General features: G+C 36.2%; 9 protein-coding genes across 9 annotated transcripts; 7 read left to right on the top strand and 2 right to left on the bottom strand.

Moving 5' to 3' along the window:
• On the top strand, positions 1-884 carry FDP41_007677 (uncharacterized protein; the record flags this gene model as incomplete). The annotated part of the gene is made up of 3 exons (XM_044711447.1): positions 1-72; positions 277-527; positions 605-884. The coding sequence occupies 3 exons, from the start codon at positions 1-3 to the stop codon at positions 882-884; spliced, it is 603 nt and encodes a 200-aa protein (XP_044568475.1).
• A 247-nt stretch (positions 885-1,131) lies between these two features.
• On the top strand, positions 1,132-2,132 carry FDP41_007676 (uncharacterized protein; the record flags this gene model as incomplete). Its single annotated transcript, XM_044711446.1, has 2 exons — positions 1,132-1,644; positions 1,773-2,132. The coding sequence occupies 2 exons, from the start codon at positions 1,132-1,134 to the stop codon at positions 2,130-2,132; spliced, it is 873 nt and encodes a 290-aa protein (XP_044568474.1).
• A 424-nt stretch (positions 2,133-2,556) lies between these two features.
• Positions 2,557-3,393, bottom strand: FDP41_007675 (uncharacterized protein; the record flags this gene model as incomplete). The annotated part of the gene is made up of 1 exon (XM_044711445.1): positions 2,557-3,393. One exon carries the CDS (start codon positions 3,391-3,393, stop codon positions 2,557-2,559), a length of 837 nt encoding a protein of 278 aa, XP_044568473.1.
• Positions 3,394-3,429: 36 nt separating this feature from the next.
• On the top strand, positions 3,430-5,593 carry FDP41_007674 (uncharacterized protein; the record flags this gene model as incomplete). Its single annotated transcript, XM_044711444.1, has 3 exons — positions 3,430-4,041; positions 4,114-4,295; positions 4,381-5,593. The coding sequence occupies 3 exons, from the start codon at positions 3,430-3,432 to the stop codon at positions 5,591-5,593; spliced, it is 2,007 nt and encodes a 668-aa protein (XP_044568472.1).
• Positions 5,594-5,803: 210 nt separating this feature from the next.
• On the top strand, positions 5,804-7,612 carry FDP41_007673 (uncharacterized protein; the record flags this gene model as incomplete). Its single annotated transcript, XM_044711443.1, has 2 exons — positions 5,804-6,729; positions 6,838-7,612. 2 exons carry the CDS (start codon positions 5,804-5,806, stop codon positions 7,610-7,612), a joined length of 1,701 nt encoding a protein of 566 aa, XP_044568471.1.
• A 1,904-nt stretch (positions 7,613-9,516) lies between these two features.
• FDP41_007672 (uncharacterized protein) lies at positions 9,517-10,551 on the top strand (the record flags this gene model as incomplete). The annotated part of the gene is made up of 1 exon (XM_044711442.1): positions 9,517-10,551. The coding sequence occupies one exon, from the start codon at positions 9,517-9,519 to the stop codon at positions 10,549-10,551; it is 1,035 nt and encodes a 344-aa protein (XP_044568470.1).
• Positions 10,552-10,839: 288 nt separating this feature from the next.
• FDP41_007671 (uncharacterized protein) lies at positions 10,840-12,129 on the top strand (the record flags this gene model as incomplete). Its single annotated transcript, XM_044711441.1, has 1 exon — positions 10,840-12,129. The coding sequence occupies one exon, from the start codon at positions 10,840-10,842 to the stop codon at positions 12,127-12,129; it is 1,290 nt and encodes a 429-aa protein (XP_044568469.1).
• Positions 12,130-12,244: 115 nt separating this feature from the next.
• On the top strand, positions 12,245-12,670 carry FDP41_007670 (uncharacterized protein; the record flags this gene model as incomplete). Its single annotated transcript, XM_044711440.1, has 1 exon — positions 12,245-12,670. The coding sequence occupies one exon, from the start codon at positions 12,245-12,247 to the stop codon at positions 12,668-12,670; it is 426 nt and encodes a 141-aa protein (XP_044568468.1).
• A 41-nt stretch (positions 12,671-12,711) lies between these two features.
• FDP41_007669 (uncharacterized protein) lies at positions 12,712-18,523 on the bottom strand (the record flags this gene model as incomplete). Its single annotated transcript, XM_044711438.1, has 8 exons — positions 12,712-12,828; positions 12,932-15,819; positions 15,879-16,046; positions 16,102-16,364; positions 16,413-17,155; positions 17,217-17,639; positions 17,693-18,154; positions 18,221-18,523. 8 exons carry the CDS (start codon positions 18,521-18,523, stop codon positions 12,712-12,714), a joined length of 5,367 nt encoding a protein of 1,788 aa, XP_044568467.1.
• Between the last annotated feature and the right edge of the window lie 170 nt (positions 18,524-18,693).

Raw genomic sequence — 18,693 nt, 5'->3', positions numbered from 1 at the left:
ATGCCCAAAGATACAACTCATTCTGAAGAAGACGAATTCTTGCAAGAGGAAGCCAGTAAAGAAGTGGTCGACGTAGGTTTTCATGATGATGAGAATATGATAGATTTAAGAGTGTACATTGATGATGATTCAATGTCAAATTTTACATGATCGGGATGACGGAAATTGTATTCTGATAATGATGATTGGATGAATTGTTGTTGTTGTTTTTATTATTTTCATATATTCGTTTGAATGTAATATCAATGATGATATTAATATCACGAAACGAGACAGGATATTGAAACTATTAAAAGACGTATGGCTGAATTGACCGAGGAGCATTCCAAAATCAAGGCCATGCAATTCGAAATTGAGAAGGGATTAAGTACTGTCGGAGAGGATCAAGAAGAAAGAGATTCACGATCAATTTTTGTTGGAAACGTCGATTATTCGACTCTTCCAGAGGAGCTTGAAGCCAACTTCAAACAAGCTGGCGAAATTGAGAAAATTCTCATCAAATCCGATGCCTACCAAAATCCAAAAGGGTATGTAGAAATTCAACTTACATTGACAATGAATGACCAATGAATGGTTTCATGATCATCTTTCAAAAATCTTATAGTTTTGCATATATTGAATTCAAAGATAAAAGCTCAGTAGAAAATGCTTTGCAATTGAACGGAACTGAATTTAAGGGAAGAATTCTCAAAGTATTACCAAAGAGAACCAACTTACCAGGCTTAAAGAGTGCACCCCCAACAAGAGGTCGTGGACGAGGTAGAGGAGGACCACCACGTGGTGGCAGCAGTAGAGGAGGAAGTAGTTACCGAGGAGGACCTCCTCGTGGCGGCCGAGGTGGTGGCAGAGGCCGTGGACGAGGACGTGGTGGAGGTCCATATTAACCATTTGAATTCATGATAACATTCACGAATCAGCTGTGCTGCTGTTGTTTAAAACTCGTTTCCCCTAAACACTCACTCTAAATTATTAAATTGATCCAACAATATGAGCTGTCTCAACGTTCACGAAATAATTATGCCTTTTTGTGTGTCGAAATTCTTTTCATGCATGTTGTGGTCTTGATCATGGTGACAGCATTCATTGTACAATCACCAGATCCGTCATTCTTTTTCTCACAGGCGCAAAAAAATGTCAACAACAAACCAAATCAATCTTTCGACCGATCGTTTTGCAGTGAATTTCAATCCAAACACTCACATTGCTGAGGTGATTCTCAATCGTCCAAAACGAATGAATACCATGGACAAGGCCTTCTTTTCCGAATTTCTTAAAATCATCCGAGCACTCGATGAAAACAAGGAAGTGTTTGTCATCCTGATCAAGAGTACTCCCATTGATCAATGTCCACATTTCAGTGCAGGATTAGATTTAAAAAGTATTACCAGTGATTTAATGCCTTCCGATGATTCTAGCACTGAACTCTCTCCAGCTGTCTCTAATTTAAAACTTTCTGCCATTATTTATGAAATGCAACAAGCGTTCCGAGCATTGGAAAAGACCAACAAACCTGTCATTGCTGCTGTGAATGGAATGTGTATTGGTGGTGCTATTGATTTGATTACTGCATGTGATATTCGATATTGTACCAAGGATAGTATGTTTTCGATTAAGGAGACTCGTGTTGGAATTACTGCTGATTTGGTAGGTATTCCATGATGGAGTATTATTTGTGAGTGATTTCAAATGATTCATCGATGAATCTTTGTTCTGGTGTGAAATGTATTTAAAAAACATTCATGAACGTGGTGGTGTGAAACGAAAATGAATAGGGAACATTGAATCGAATTCACAGAATTGTTGGAAGAGGATTTGCAAGAGAAATGGCATTCACTGGAGATGACTTTGGAGCTGCAAGAGCTCATCACTTTGGATTGGTCAATCAAGTGTTTGACACTCAAAAAGAAATGTTCGATGCTGCTCAAAAATTGGCCCTCTCGATTGCTTCCAATTCTCCACTCGTTGTTCAAGCCACAAAACATGTCATGAATTATGCTGAAGAGCATAGCATTGATGATGGTTTGGATTATGTTCGATTATGGAATTCTGCATTCTTAAAGTCTGAAGATTTGACAGAGGCTTTTATGGCCTTCATGGAGAAGAGAAAACCAAAATTCCAAAACCGATTGTGATTCGATCAAAATCAGTCTTGTGGATTATTGATCACACTTTTTGTGAGTGTATGAATAAAAGAAGAGTTTGTGACATTTATTGGCAATTGGTTCAACCTGTATATGGCTTTCGAACAATCTGTCACTAGTCATTAGTCAAAACAAGAAATATGTAAAATATTTTTGGATTGCCGTTCGATTTTATGAGTCGAACGTGCAGTTTGGTTCTTCACGCTATTTGATGCACAATACCAATCAATGAAATGACCGCTCTGTGCGGTGGCATATTTTTCCTTGAAAACCTAAAACTGATCTTCTCATTTTCACATACCAAGAAGGGTAAAAGCAATTCGAGAGATAATCCTCACTTTCCTGTGATTAGAAGTGGTTGGTCAACAATTAAGATTCTCATGGAGTGGACTTATCGCACAAATACAAGACGTCTTCAAATGACCTCTCGAACCTGTGAAGTAATCTCCAAAATTGTTCGATAATCTACATTGAATACAGTAAACCATTGAGGCTTTGTATTTTCGTCACAGAGTTGTGCGGTGCTCAATTCATCCTCATTCGGTAACAATTCCTTAATGTCGAGTAATTGGGCAGCGAGAAAGATCATGGACGCAGCTATTTCATAGCAATTATATTTGACACAACAGACAGTATCATAGGCCTTATGGGCCAGTTGAAAACAAAACTGTACGAAATAATTTTCCACTTTAAAATTATTAAATCCTTGCAAAGCACCACAATAACCCAAAATATATTTGAAAGGATGATTGACTGTTAATCTAAACTTTAAGCATCTCATCATGACACTTTCATATCCAATCACAGAATCCTTTAAATTAAAGAGCTCGTCATGCCATAACTCTAAAGGTTCGCTCTCTGGGTTTAATACCTTCCACATGCAATTAATAACATCTCGAACTCTCCTTACTTGTTCTTCAGTTTTACAAGCTAGAAACACACACGCACAAGCAATCAAAGTAACATCATATTCTTCCCGTTCCACAAATTTCAAACAATAATAATGAAAATAATAAAGAGCCGTGCAAGATGTAATCGGAGACAGCTCCAACATGAAACACATTTTCCGAATTAATTTAATCATTTCTTTCATAATAAAATCCGATTCTCTCTGGTTCTCTTTGTCATGATGAGTACGTGAAACATTTGGATATTTATCCTCACCATCATCATTCTTTCCATCCTCAACGTTCGATCGAGTGGTGGTTGTAGTAGTTGTTCCTGATCCTCGTCCTGTGGTGGTTGATTGCATTTTTTTATTCCAAAATGAAAAATTGATACAAAAAAAATGTGGGCCAATTCTGTTCTTAAATGGGCCGAACAAACGTTGGAGAATGTGGATGGTGCCTCTCGGAAGATTGCTGAGAAGGTACAACAACAACAACAACAAATTGGAATGCCATCCAAAGCATCAAAAAAGGAGGATCGAAAGAACGTGTTAACTTCTCCCGGTAGTGATGATGATGGTGGAGTTTCTCAACTCGTTACGACAACAACAACGGGAGAAGAGATGAAACGATCAGCATCCCGAATGGTTCTTGATGAAGAAATTAAAAAAGAAACTGAAAAAGTGATGCAAGAGTTTTATGAAAAGAGTGAGGAAGAACGGTTGAAGGAGGCTATCGAGCATGCTCAACTCAACAAACAACACCACCGATTGGAAAGTGTAAATTCCTCCGATTCGGACGATATTAATAATAACAACATGGGAGAAATCTCTCAAGTTGTTCCACAAGATACAGAGTCTTTGTCAAGAGACAAGTTGCTCGAACAAACAATTCTTAAATTATACGAAGAAATTAAACAGACAACGAAATCAAATCAACTCTTGTCACAGAAATACGAAAAATTGAATTCAGTGTCCAAACACTCACAAAGATTTAATGAAGAATCACAAAGTGTAAGTGCGGCATGATCGGAAAAATCTGATCATTTCTCTTTTGCCTTCGTAATTATTATTATTATTTTTCAGAGGCTTGAGGAACAAGTAGCAAGACTACTCGAAGAGAAAGTCAAGACCGACACAGAATTAACAAACGCTCTTAATGAACGAGAGAGACAGGCCCAAAAATATCAATCGAGAATAGAATCTCTGATAGAGCAGTTGAAATCAAAAGACACCCTAATTTCTGAAATGCAGGTCGAAAAAGATGCGTATGTATTTCTTTGACTTTTTGGTAAAAATTCATCAATCACGGAAATTTCAACAATGGAAATATTAATTTTTACTTGAACACAGAATTGCAAACGAGCAGTTAAGATATGAAAAGTCCACTGCTGAAGAAATATCAAAACTGAAACAACAAATTGAAGACCTTCAAGATCAAACAAAAGAGCTTAAAAAAGAGGAAAAGAAAAACATAAAACGGATAGAAGATCTGGAGGCACACCACCAAGAAAATGTAAAGAAACTAAAAGAAGAATATAATGAATTGGAAAATAGCCTCAATGATAAGCTGGATGAAATCTCAAGATTGGAAAGTACTATAAAACTAAAGGAGCACGAATGGCAAGCAAAAAATCAAGAGTTTTTGGAATATAAAAATAGAGCCACTAAATTGCTGGCACTAAGAGATAAGCAAATTGAGGAGCTTAAAAAATCAGGTATTGAATCCCAATCATCTGGCTCAAAGGAACCATCAGTAACGGCAGATGACGACTCGGAGTTAATGCACGCCTTAGATAAAGAAGATATGATGATTGATTTGGAAAATGTCAAGGCTGAAAATCAAGAATTGCTGTCACAGATTGAACTCATGAAAAAACAACATGAAGCTGAGATTAATTCACTTCGATTCAAATTGAAGACTCTTGAAAAAAATTTAGAAAAAGAAAAACAGACCAATGGCGTCCTACAGGAAACAATAACTTCTCTTAAAATGAACTTTGAAGAAACAAAGCATCAATATGAAAATGAAAAGAAAATTATTAAGGATCAATTGAAAGAGAAGAAGGAGGAAATTAATCAATTACAAAAACAATTGAATCAGGCCAAATATAACAATTCAAGCAATCAGAACGAGCTCGAACTACGTAATAGAGGAATGGCTGAAAGATTAATTGAAAAACAAACACAACTCGAAACGTTGAATAGCGAGAAAGCAGCCATTCAGCTCGCCTTAGAAAAGAGTCAACTTAAGATCAAGGAATTGCAACTCCTTGCTCAAGTCACACCCATGTCACGGCACAGCCACTACGATGAAGAATCACCCTACGGCAATGATGTTATTCATTCATCGGTCTCTATGAAGACTGATCGATTTTTCCAAGATTTGTCCAAGCGAGGATTTGTGGCAAGCAGAGTTGCCAATGCTATGGCCATCATTGATAGCTTTTCAATTTCCACAGGAAGCATTTTGAGAAAACTTCCACTCTTGAGGGTGTTTGTGGTTGTCTATGTGATTTTACTTCACTTGTGGGTGGTGTACATTTTATCACATTTGACTCACTAACATTTTCTGTACATTTCGTAAATAATACTCTCTCCATAATAAGAAATAATTATTTTCATTCACATATCATTAGCAATACAATCATTACAATTATTGTCTCACCTTCAACGAATTTAGGATAGTTCTTATTCTTTATGATTCACACAATTATTGACTCACCTTCAACGAATTAAAAAGTTAGTTCTTATTCTTTATTTTCGAATCCAAAAAATGAAAAGCCAAGAATGTCCTTGTCTCCCTTCGGAGGCACAACATCACTTGCTTCCATTCAACACTGACAACAACGATAATAATCGCACATCAACACCCGTGATGACATTCAAAATTGATCACTCGGAATTTACCACTTCCACTCATCGATTGCTGAGACTCGACTCTCCACGAATGCCCTATTCCGAGGAAGGAAAAGCACACCATCGAAATGCTCTTCATTGGGGACAACGGAAATTACTTCTCTCCGAAATTGAATTTCTAACTCAATATTCACAGCAAGGAGATATTGTTATTTATGCAGGAGCAGCACCTGGAAATCATTTAGTCTATTTAACACAAAAATTATTTCCTCATTTGACTTTTATATTCATTGATCCAAACAAATTCAATGATCATTTATCTTCTTTACCAAATGTTAAAATTTTGCAAGAATATTTCACAGTGAGCATGGCAGAGGAATTTGCACAATTGAAAAATCAAATGATTGATTCGAAAAGGTCCTCTCAAGAAAGTTCGAACAATCATGAAACAAATAATATCTTGTTTATGAGTGATATTCGAACGGCTGATCCTTCGATCATGTCACTCGAGGAGTCTGATAAATGTATCATTGAAGATTTACAATTACAAAAATCATGGATTAGCATTTTAAAACCTCGTTTCAGTATGGTGAAATTTCGCTTACCCTATTCGGAAGGTAAAACCAAATACTACACAGGCGATTTATTTCTTCCAGTTTGGGGAAGGAAATGGACTACAGAGTGTCGACTTGTTGTTTCTGAAAAAGATGTCGAGCTTGTGAATGTAGTTGAATATGACAATATTGAACATGCAGAACAAATGTTTTATTTCAATAATGTCACACGATTTGAATACATCTATCCTCATGGAATTGTTGGAAAATCAGAAGGTGTTGATAATTGGTAAGTGTCTAGTTGAGAGAGTATATTTCAAGTTTTTTGGATACGACCTTAGAGTTCTACATGTGAAAAATTTCATCTTTTTTCATTTCAACCAACAACACACAAAAGTTATGATTGTCGATCAGAGGTTCACATTCTCTCAACCTACCTCAACCAATTTCCTCATATGAAACATGCCATTGGTCAAGAATGGCTCTCTAATAAGGTCAACCTAAAAAACAAGTCGAAAGAAGACTCAGTTCCTTCATCCTCCATGGATGCAGAGGCAATTAGTCATAACAAAGAAACTGATCAATGCGCCAACAATGAGGACGACGATTCATTCCAATTCATTGGTGAATGGATGTCTCAAATTTCAAAGCAAATTTCACCTAATCATCGTTCCTTGTGTCATGTTCTTGATTCTTCACAGTTCATTTTCAATCCAACTGTTCACTTACTTCCTCAACAACAAGATTCTAAGGAATGGCTTGAAATGAGGAATATGGTCTTGAAGCGTACAAGTGAATTCTCAAAGTTGATCTATCGTTCACCCCAACGACATGACAAATCCTTCAAAATTCAAGTAGGAAATGAACCATCCAATCTCAATAAGAATACAAATGAGAGTAATCGTGTTTCGTCATCAACATTGCAGCAAGAATCCCTCACGGACCTCTCTATTGAGAATGAATCTTCAGGAAATCCATCCCTGACGAAAAGGAAAAAGCGAAGAAAACACAAAAAGAGAAACAAAAAGACAAAATTCAGTGTCAATGATAATGAAGAGGAAGAGATGGAATCACAACCTCTCATTCTTGAGGAGCCTCCAACTGATATTCAGTGCGCTGAAACAACTCGAGTTGATGGAGATGAAAATGATGACAACCCTCGTCGTCAATAACAGATGATCATCTGTGGAATAATTGGAACAAATTCATCAGCGCCATCACCAAATTTCTTGAACGACTAAACTTTTCGCATGACCAACGGTTGGGTATTCATGAATGGTTTGATATTTTATTTGTGAAATTTCACACTCTTTCGCCAAATCTAGAAAGAGATAATCCCACTTCTATACATGGAAAGAATCAGTAGTAATTGTAAAGAGTTGTGATTAGTGTCGTTCATGGAAGATAACTTGCTCTTATCTTGGATTCATTATCCAATTTGAATCAAGAAGTCATGGCATTAGATGAACATTACAAGTAGATGCATTCACACTTCTAAGGAAACCCTTCTTTCAAAGCACTCAACCATGAAAATTGAAATTGTCACTAGTTACCAAGATCAATGACAAGCATTCAGGCTTCAGTAAGAATGTTCTGCAAAAGATTCGAAATATAATCTCAACTCACCTGCAGACATGATGACAACACGTGACACGAATAGAGTGATTCACTTTGATTAGAACTGATTATGTGAATAGTTGTGTGTCTACCTTCCTGTGAACCACAATATTACGCAATAGGAAGACCTGAAATCAAGTATGTATGTGCTGCTACTTGAATGGGTCTCATCACTTTAAAAGGAGATATCGCAGACCACTAATCCCTCATTCTTTACAAGACACCGTTGCATACAAAACGAATCTGATCAGTACTTATCAAAATATCCATACAAGTCATAAAGTATTCTTTGTTTGTAAATAACGGTCTAATTTTTGTGATAATTTCTCTGTTACTCTTTGGAAGTTAAACGGTTAGAAAGTCTTTTTACTTGAATTATATTTGAATACCTTTATAAATTGTTTAGCAGTCTAATTTTAACATTGACACCATCATTCACATGAGCTCTTTGAGCATTCATACAACAACTTGCATCAACCTCTTGTTGATGAGAGAGAGTCCATCAATGTATGTAAGAGACTTTTTCTGAAAGGATAATCAATTTAAAGGTTCTCTCTCTCTAAATCTTTCTCAATGCTGTGAAAAGACTTGAAAATCCAAGAGTTTTATTTCTGTCATGAAATTGTCACACTAAAAGGTGTTCCATGAAGGTGTAGTCAATATGTGCAGCACCGTCGTGCGTTAACACATCATATATTAAAACGGTGTTAACTTTCAACATGTGTTAAAAGGAGAGAGATGAAATTCCAACATGTGCCATTACATGTCTCACCTTAAACAATTCCAACTCGGTGACAACAATGAATGGTGATAAATCAGATGTCCTGAAGCAATCATTTAAATCCTGTCGTTCTCGGCGTGATAAAAGGATTTTCATTCGTTTTAGATTTCAAACGTCTTCACTTTTTCAAATAAACGAAAAACATAGCAACATCCTTTCAAGGTTTCCAGACACTTCCATTGTTTTTCATTCTCAACAAGTGTCATTGAACATGACTGCGCTCTGAAATGGTCAGCGTCATGTTTTAAATTGAATTTTGGAGCATTTAGACCAAACTAGGACCGCAAGTTCTTTAAATGGACATGCCTCTCCAAAGCAGAGAAAAGGTGCGTCTTCATGAAAATCGTTGCTTGCGAGTCCCAAAGCAAGAGATGACTTTTCTCTGGATTCGCAACTCCCATTCAAACTCACTCAAAAAAAACACAACAAAAGAGATTGTTTCAGAAGAAATCAAACCTTTCAACATTGAAGAAGAACATAACGTGTCATAACTTAGCCTCTTCCAGAATCATCTTTGGAACGATATCGCTGCAAAACAGTCTGTGAAGAGAACTCTTTCCAGTTTACTGAAATACTCAACCGCTATAAACTCGCTTGTGTGTCAATACTATCATCATCAAATCAGTCCTATTATTACCATTTTTACTCTATTTTTGTATATCTACTTGCGTAATCATCATGGGCCAGCAAAACAAACGTTCAAGCCTTTCATTGGATGAGAAGGCTTTAAATCTCTTCAATGTTGGTATCGATACCAGTAGCAAGTTGCAAGAGAAGCGAATACAATCAACTCCAACACCAACAGACTACCAACAAGAAGGAAGAAGACGGTCCAAATCGAGTCTTCCTGCTATTACTTTGACTAAAACACAAGAGAAACAACCACAATTGAAAGGATACATGAAAGGCAGAAGACCTAGAAAGGATTCACCTGAAGGAGAAGCAGATCAAGCCAATATGGATGACACTGGTAGCAACAATAACAACTCAACCACTACTACTACTACTACGATCCAACAACAACAACCCAAGAAGAGATCCACCGTTCATAAACTCTTCAAGAAGAACAAGCCTAGCTCCACTCCCTCTCCATCCCTCCCTTCCGCTCTAGACGAATTGCCAAAGAACAAACAACAACAACGAGAATATGTCATGGGATCCTACATTCATCCTCCACAAAATGGTGCATTGAGAAGAGGAGGTGCTCAAGCAAGCAAGAAACCAACACCACAATCTGTCTTGGAATACAATTCTGAGCGATTGAGAAGCAAGTCGGCTCCAGTCATTTACTCGACGGATAAGATTCAAGTGGTTGGAGGTCACTTGCAACGAAGAGATGCAATCAATGATCCTCTTCCAGATGTATATATCACCATTACCCCTCCACTTCCAGAAGAGAATACACTCACCAAAAACAAGTATCAAAGTCCATATATTGTAGTCATCCCTGACGATGATGAAGCTTCCTCGCCATCCTCCACCTCCTCTTCTTCAACGACTTCCTCTAAGAGTTTGGATGAAGAGCCTTACCTGATTGTCCTCGATGAATACATTACCTACGTGGAGAGACCATTAACCAAGAAGGTTGGTCCAATCATGAAAAAGAAGAAGGAAAAGCTCAGAGAAATGGTTCAATTGTATTACCTCCAGAGAGAAGAGCTGGTCGCCAAGACAAGGAGAGACTTGATGCCAAGAAGTGGAAGAAGAAGGTAATCAAACTTTCAACTCTCTTGTATATCCATTGCTCCCAACAACAAATTTTCCTCAATTCCTCTGCTCTTTTTCCCTCCTCTAACTTTCTCTAACTTATTGCCCTTTTCCCATCTTTACCTCCTCCTTTCATCATTCACCAATGTTATCAAGAGTCCACCAATTTTGTATGTATCAAATAAAAAGAAACCCTACTGTACAAACGTGTGGACCCTTCTCAAGAAGAAGAACTGAATGGTTGATCAACTTATTAAGACTCTCTTTGAAGGGAAATTTGTTTTTGAACAAAAAATGAAACGTTCCCATTTGGCTCGGTTTTTTGCTCACAAGTATCAAGCAGCCATTCGGGATGAGGTGAATCGGAAAAAGAAAGAAGAAGAAGAAGAAATTGATGGTCGTCGACGACAAAATGATTCAGGACCGCAATCGAGTCAAATTTCTATTTTCAAACAATATCAAAACGCCTCGGATGAAATATTTGAAATATTACCACAGCTATGGTATGAAAGAAAACGAGAACCTTTCCTCTACGAAATGAATCACTGCGTTGTGTTTAATGATGCGTTTCTATTTAATTATATTCTGAAAATAATTTCATACTTTTCACAGAATCAATGTGATAGCCATGAGAAGAAAATAATCGAAGGAATGAAGGTATTGGTAAAATCAAGCTTAAACAAAGAAAGACACCCCAAAAAGATGGAACGTGCGGTCGAAGAATTATTGGATCAATGCAATTCTCAAATTTATTATTTGAAACGTAACGTAGTGAATGGTAGCAGCTATGTGAAAGAGCAAGAACAAGTTTGGCAACGTTTCACATTGAAGGCCTCTCTTGTTGTTTCAGCATTACTAATTATATTGAACATCACATCAAAGTGGAAACGAGAGCAATCAACAGAAGAGAGAGAGTTAAAGATCCAAGAATTCAACTTTTTATCACTACAATTTATTCATGAGCTTTGCTTCATGACACATTCCGAAAGAGTGAAATGTTCCTTGGATATTATTGTGAAAAAGAAAAATCCATCATTTATAAGAAAGGTAGCAAGATTTTTCAAAGTACTTGCCATAGAGAGAGCGTATCGATATTCTTCATTCAATCAAGCACTTTACTTTGTTTCGATATTTGGAAGTAGATTATTTCCTGCTCTATTTAAGAAAGTATTCAAGGCTATTGAAAAATTCAAAGGACAGAAACAGGCAAAAGACAACTCAACTGATACAAAGAAACAGGCGACCAACAATAATCGATTAAGAGACATAGAGTTTTTAGGATTTATTGTTGGATCATTATTTGGCGCGGGAGGTTGTGCATCAGTCGTTCTTACAGGACTAGATTATTTGAAAGAAAAAGGTCTTGGATCTCACATGAAAGATACACCTCTCAAACTTGTGGGCATTTCTAAGAGTTTTTGGATGAGTATTGGAGCACTTTTTGGTATAGTGACAAACATTGTTGTCAGACACAGTTTGAGAAAAGGTGTGACACTTGTACTACAGAAATATTTGAATAATCCACAATTTATCAAAAATGTGGCTGGAAAGAAAAAACGAGCTCATGGCAAAATTAATGATTAGAACTTTTTCACAATTTATAGATAGAGAAACAAAGAAAATATTATTTCCAAATTTTAACAAGAAGAATACAACGAATGATCAACACAAGTCATCTTCAAATTCGTTGACTATTCTCATGAATGATCCTTTTATTCTCTCTCTGTTAAAGGATAGAGTTACCTCACTCAAGCAAATGAACAAATATCTTGGATCACTAATTGAAATACTCTTGTCAGAAGATGAAAACACTCTGTTTGGAAAATCAAGGAACTTATTCAACTATATTTCCAACCTAAAAGCAAAATATTCGAACCTTTTAAATAGATTGATACCTATACCATCAGAAAATGCAAAGTGGCATTACTGGAGCACCTATTTTGCATTCTACTTTGCGGACATTTTCTCCAAACAAGTGGCTGATGTCGAATATGAGCAAAGAGAACAAGTTATTTATGAATTGAATTCAGATTTGACTTTAATTTTAAATGCATTCGCTAAAAGAGAGCAATTCTTGAATAATGAAGGCAATTCTGTGAATTCCTTTAGAACCTCCAAGCTTTAAGACTCGCTCCGTCCAACCACTGTTCACCTCAATATTAACATTTAAAGCTCAACAAGCTTCTGTATTTTGTTAAAGCATTCCTGATTTTCAGCACAAATATTCGAATGAGTTTCTCTCATCAGTTCGATAATGATATTTTTCCTGAGCACTCTCTTTGCCTGTTTCGAATGCATGAAACATATAAGAAAATTTAATCATTATATCATATATGATAATATATCATATAAATGAATATATATATAAATGAATAAATCTACTTACGTCCAAATTTAACGAAAGATATGTGAATATGAAACTTGTGCAATAGGACTGCAACTTGACATTTTTCTTGAATTGGTTACAGAGACGAAGCGCTGTGATGATTAACTCTTCAACTCGTACCATTAGGGTACTGATGCTCTTACAGAATAATAAATTTCTCATAATAAGCATAATATACTCTTTCACATTCTCATTCGGTGATTTCACGAGTTGATCCACCATGTGGTCAAAAGTATCCTTGTTCAGGAGCAACTCGTGACAATCTTCAAAAAATGACAGATGTGAAAACATGCATAAACAGTATTCCAATCTGTTATCATCTTTCTTTCTAATGAAATTCTCTTTCATGGACTTGATCATTCCTTCGAATACCAAATATTTAGTCATGGAATATCTCACTTCAGCTGAAGATATCAATATGGTCAATAGATTGAAAAATGTCATGGTGGAGCTGAGCTTGGTCTTTAGAGAAGTCGCTTGAGAAACAAGATCCACAATCCATGCACTTGCTTGGTGTTTGTTGAGATCAGTGGAAACTTCAATTTTAGCTCGATCATTTCCACAAAATAAATTATTCAAAGCCAAACATATGCTTGTTTTCAAATCAATGTCAGCATAATTAGAGAACCACATGAGCTTGAACTCTTGAATAATATTGCACTCTGTAGTGCAAACTTTCTTTGCTTCTGTTCCAAGCAGTAACTGCTGCAATATTGTTAAATTCAGAAAAAGTTGTTCCTTCAAACGTTCACTACTTCCAACGTCCTTGTTATTTCTTCGAATAGATTCAATGGAGAGTGATGAACAAACTCTCTTATTAAAGCTAAAGAGTGTCAGTGTCAATTCTCTCTGGGTAGATGCTTGACAATTCTTTCCATAGATGGAAAGTAACCAGGCCAAAGCTTTACCAACAACATTCAAGTCATCCACAATTTCATCCATGAAAAAAGCTTCTTCCATGGAGGCATAGAGAGCAATAAGTCTTGAAAGGATGTCATTACATTTCTCATTCTCAGAAGAAGCTTTGATTGGAAAACATTTTCTCCCAAGCAATGTGGTCAGAAATTTACAAGCTGTCAAGTGAAGGCTCCTGGAATTATTTTCACTCAGGCATGAGAGAAGAGCTTGTAGAAGTCCCTCTCTCGATCTCACATAGTCGGAATCTCCCTTAATATTTGAAACAAGATTGTTCATGATCACTAAGCAAAGCTCAGTAACCACTTGAAAATTCACATCCAAATTGTGGTGAAGTGAATGAACCAGTTGTAGCATGCACTCCAAAATGACAGTCTCCTTAATCAAGTACGTTGATAAATCCTTATTATTCTCCATAATTTGAATCAATACCAACAATAAGTTTTGCAAAGATTGGATGGTGTACTTTGTAGGTTCAATGTTTGAAACCGCTTTGAGGCTATTGAGCAAGAAGGACAATGCCGCCTTTTCCATTAATATTTTGCTTTGAGAGGATGGATCTTTCTTCAGAATCAGGTAGAGAAGGGAGGTTGAAGACTCTAAAAATTGATGTGTTGGAAGTTTGAATAACTCTGTGAAGGGAATTTTCTCAATAAAGGAATCAAATGGCGCAGAGCTCACTGAAAGTACTTTACACAGAGTCCAGAGTGCTCCTTCTTTTGCTGACTCGTTGTCATTGCTGGAGATTCGTGATATTATCAAATCAATGAGTTGAGGATTATGTTTACAAAGAACATCTAGCTTCTGTTGGTTGATAATTCCGTTTGAAATAATCTTGAATCCTGAAATTCTTAGAAGAGGTTGTTTTGAGAAAATCATTTCCTCCATATGCTCTAAATTGGCCAAATCGAACGTGGAAATTTTACACTGTTTAAATACAGAAGACAAGGAGCACAGAGTATAGAGTGCCATTTGCAGAAAATGTGACTTTTGGTAAATACCATTTTCAACAGTTTGTTGCTCTTCATGCACCAATTGGAACAAGTTTGTAAAAAGAGACTTGAGTAGTTCCATATTTTCAGTAGAGAATGGTTCACCGCTCAGGGCTGCAATGCATACACATCTCAATGCAAGGATGCGAAGATCATAGCTTTTCTTTTGTTCAATATATCTTTTCAAAGATATTAAAAGATATTCATCATTCAGTACTAACTTCAGCTCGTCTCTACAACTAAACGAGCAAAGAAATTCCAAGCACGAGCATAAAAATTTCAACAAGGTGCAACGAATTCCCTTCCTATCGATCTGTGATTGAGAAGATTCAATGTAGAAAATTTCACAAAAATTCTTGCAATAACAGTAGGCCAACTCTGTGATGGTGTCCTTATCCGGTACGTGGTGTTTGAATATCTCAGAGAAGAACTCAATAACGTTTTCCAATACGAGATCATCGGCTTGGCTGGTTGGAGCCTTATGTAAGAACTTTAAAAATACTCTTCTCCAATCGCTTTCCTCGAATTTTTTCATGCACGAGTCGTCAAGAAGTAGATAATCTTGCAAAATATGTAGGTTTGTTAAAAACTCGCTATGGCTTCTTGATTGAGACAATTTTGTTAAGGCCATATCAATGTAAAAATCTGGATGAATTTCTTTGAGAATCAATAATTGTGAATTATTTTTAACATCCCTCTCGAGTTGTTTGTCAACAAATAATTTGACAATCTTTGCAAAATGAAGAGCTCTCCCCGATATCGTATCGTATCCAACGCAGCCAATTTCAAAAGCCGATGAATTATTGATATCGTAAAAGTTCGACAATACTAAATTTGGTAATGAAAATCTAGGATTCCCATAATGTTTCAAGGTGATAGTCATATCCTTCACCTCACGAATAAATAATTCTTTTGAAAAAACTACTGCACCAAGGATTTTAAAAGCTAATTTTCTCATTAGCATATCCTTGTGAAACATTACTAGCAAATTTAATGATAGTAATAATGGTTAGAACATTGAAAATATGAACCACACTTACGTGATGAGAGGTGGACAATGATGGGTGATGAGCATAATACAAAGCAAGAAACATTAGTAACCACTACAAACAGTAGAGCCAACAATTCTGTGCATGCATATTCTGACAACCTGCGAAGGATCAATTGCAAAAAATCGGTATTAAAAATTTCTTTCACATTATTGGATACTGTGAATGGTCTTGGTGTTATAAAACTTTTTAATTATCATAGAGAAGAACTTACACTTAGCAATGGTGAATAGTTGTGAAGTAACAGATTTAAAAATTTCAAAATCTTTGGTCTCATTAAAGAGTAACAGTAGGCTTTGCAATTCCTCGTTGGACAAAAGAGGTGTTGTTGCCGAGTTAATCTCAAAAATGTGCCCAATATCATCCAAATAAATGCTCATCAATGGGTCACTCTCTCCAAAGTCAAATAAATCTGAACGATTCGTTGATTCGTGAATCAGTAATGTTTTTAGATTGATTGTTGCTGCCTCTCGAACCCTGTACGCAGTTAATAGTTATTAATTTGAAATGAGGCCATTAACTTACCATTTGTATTTGTGAAATAAAAATCGAATGTTATAAGCTATCAGCTCATTCTTGGTCATGACTCGTTCAAATAACTGCAAAGTCAACAAAAATTCATCGATATCATCCGTTTTTCCCACAATTTCACAATATTTCAAAAGGCATTGTAATAGTGGAACAAATGACGAAAATAATTTGATTGACTTGGGACTGTGTTGAATGGTTTGAATCAATGTTGTAAAATTTGTGGTAGAATTGTTGTTTCGGAAATAGTGCAAACAAATCAAGTAAATCAATTCATCCGACGCTAATTTCTCAAAGAAAAAATGTGGATCTTCCGAAATAAATTGTATAGTGTAGGCTCTAACTGCCTCTGATTGATGTGAAAGGAGTGTCTTGAGAAGAGCTTGACAAGTAGAAATGTCGTCCAAAAATTCTGCTGATACAAACAGCTCTTGAAGTAAGCGTTCGAGTCCATTTTTTTCTTGGTGCAGCATCAGAGCTGGAATAGCTTTTGTCACACGTTCCAAATGTTCAACAGCACTTGAGAGGGGTTTCAGCTCCGTTTCGTGGATTATTTCGTCGTAGCAATTTAAGGATTCAATGAACTTGAAAGCAGAAAGACATTCTTTGAATGTTGCTGAATCTATTCTTTCCAATTGAGCGCATGCTTTGGAATGAATATTTGAAAACGAAAGGTGCAACACTGGATCAAATACATGTTCTTCAAGAGCAGGCAAAACGACAGGTAATATGTTACATAACTATTAGGATCGGTTGTGGATGATTTAACAAAATTTGTTGTCAAGATTTGGACCTACGTACCAATGATGAGTCACATTTCGACAATAAGAGAGAGAATAGGTCCAAAATTTTGAACTTGTCGACTTCATCTTTTGTTTCGTTGATCCAACTAATTATGTCATCAATTATGTTACTTGAGCTTTCAACAATAATTAATTTGTCCAACTCTGAAATGGGTTCACAAAAACATTCAACAACATGCTTCAGTACATCAATAGACTTTCCAACCAATGATAATTTCCTTCGACATGCACTCCTCAGTTTTGAATAAACATATTTTAAAATGAAAATTAGAGAATTAAAGTCAATCAAAACGTAGTCTGATTCTTGAAGGTCAAAGTCATGAATTTTCATGGAAAGTTTTTCAAAAATGTTGCAAAGACATGACATGACATCATTTTCAATATACATTGGATGATCATTTTGAAGTATTAAGGTGAGTGACTGTTGTGTTGCAGATATATATAACATTCTTAAACGCGACCTCAATTACTTACTCGAACGATATCTGAATTTTGCACTAAACATTCTATTGGAAATTCTGTAAGGGGGGATTTTTTAAGGTCATGGAGAGCTTCTTGAACAATTTCTGTTCGTCTTTGTTGTAGGCGAATATTAATTTCGAACAAGTACTGCTTGTCGGATTCCATCAGGTCAATTTTTCTGACTTGTTTGAATTTTTTTCGAATAATTTGATCTTCCGATTGATCCAAATCTTGTGAACTTTGTTTGTTCTGAGGGCTTTGAATTGGAAGGTAATCTTGTATAACCTCTTCATGGTTCGTTTGTTTTGTGACGTTTGTGGCATCCTCTTGATTTTCGATCTGTTTACGAAATGCTTTTAATTTTTCGACAATAAAATCAACTTCCGCATGAATGTCTTCAGGTGCATAGAGCCGCAGTGTTTGAAAAAAACCAATGGCTCCAATTTCAATTAATATTAAAGCACTTGTTTGTCTCTGATTGAATAGAAGAATGCGATGAGGAATCGGTCATTAAAGTCATCTCACCCTCAAAATACAAACCTTTGCAAACTCGCATAGAAGTTGTATGACCTGTCGATAATAAAAACATGGGTTATTATTGAACCATTTGAGAAGAACTGCAAGAACATTTTCATCATTTTCCAACATTTCCACGCTCATCAAACCATATTTAAATTTGTTCAAAATGTTTGCCATACTTCTTCTCTTGATATCCACATTCGGATGTTCAAGCCTTTGCCACAGTGTTCCCGATGAGGAAGACAGTGCTGAGGATGTTGTTGCAGAGTTCTGGTGTGTGTTTGCCTCACAACTGAGTTGTAGTGGTGAGGATGAACCGCTCATTTTATTTCGAATCGTTGTTGTTGAAAACAAAGACTCTGCTGGAGGTTTGAGGTGTTGCGCTGTGGGTTCAACATACAACAGAAGCTATAACACCAAACCCAGAGATGAGCTCATCCCTCTCGGGAGAGTTTTAACTTCTGATATTCTCTCTCAATATGATGTTTAGACCC

This window comes from Naegleria fowleri (assembly GCF_008403515.1).
Source record: "Naegleria fowleri strain ATCC 30894 chromosome Unknown tig4, whole genome shotgun sequence".
NCBI lineage: Eukaryota > Heterolobosea > Eutetramitea > Acrasida > Naegleriidae > Naegleria > Naegleria fowleri.
The sequence above is the reverse complement of the archived record's forward strand: the minus strand, read 5'-3'. Positions and strand labels throughout refer to the sequence as shown.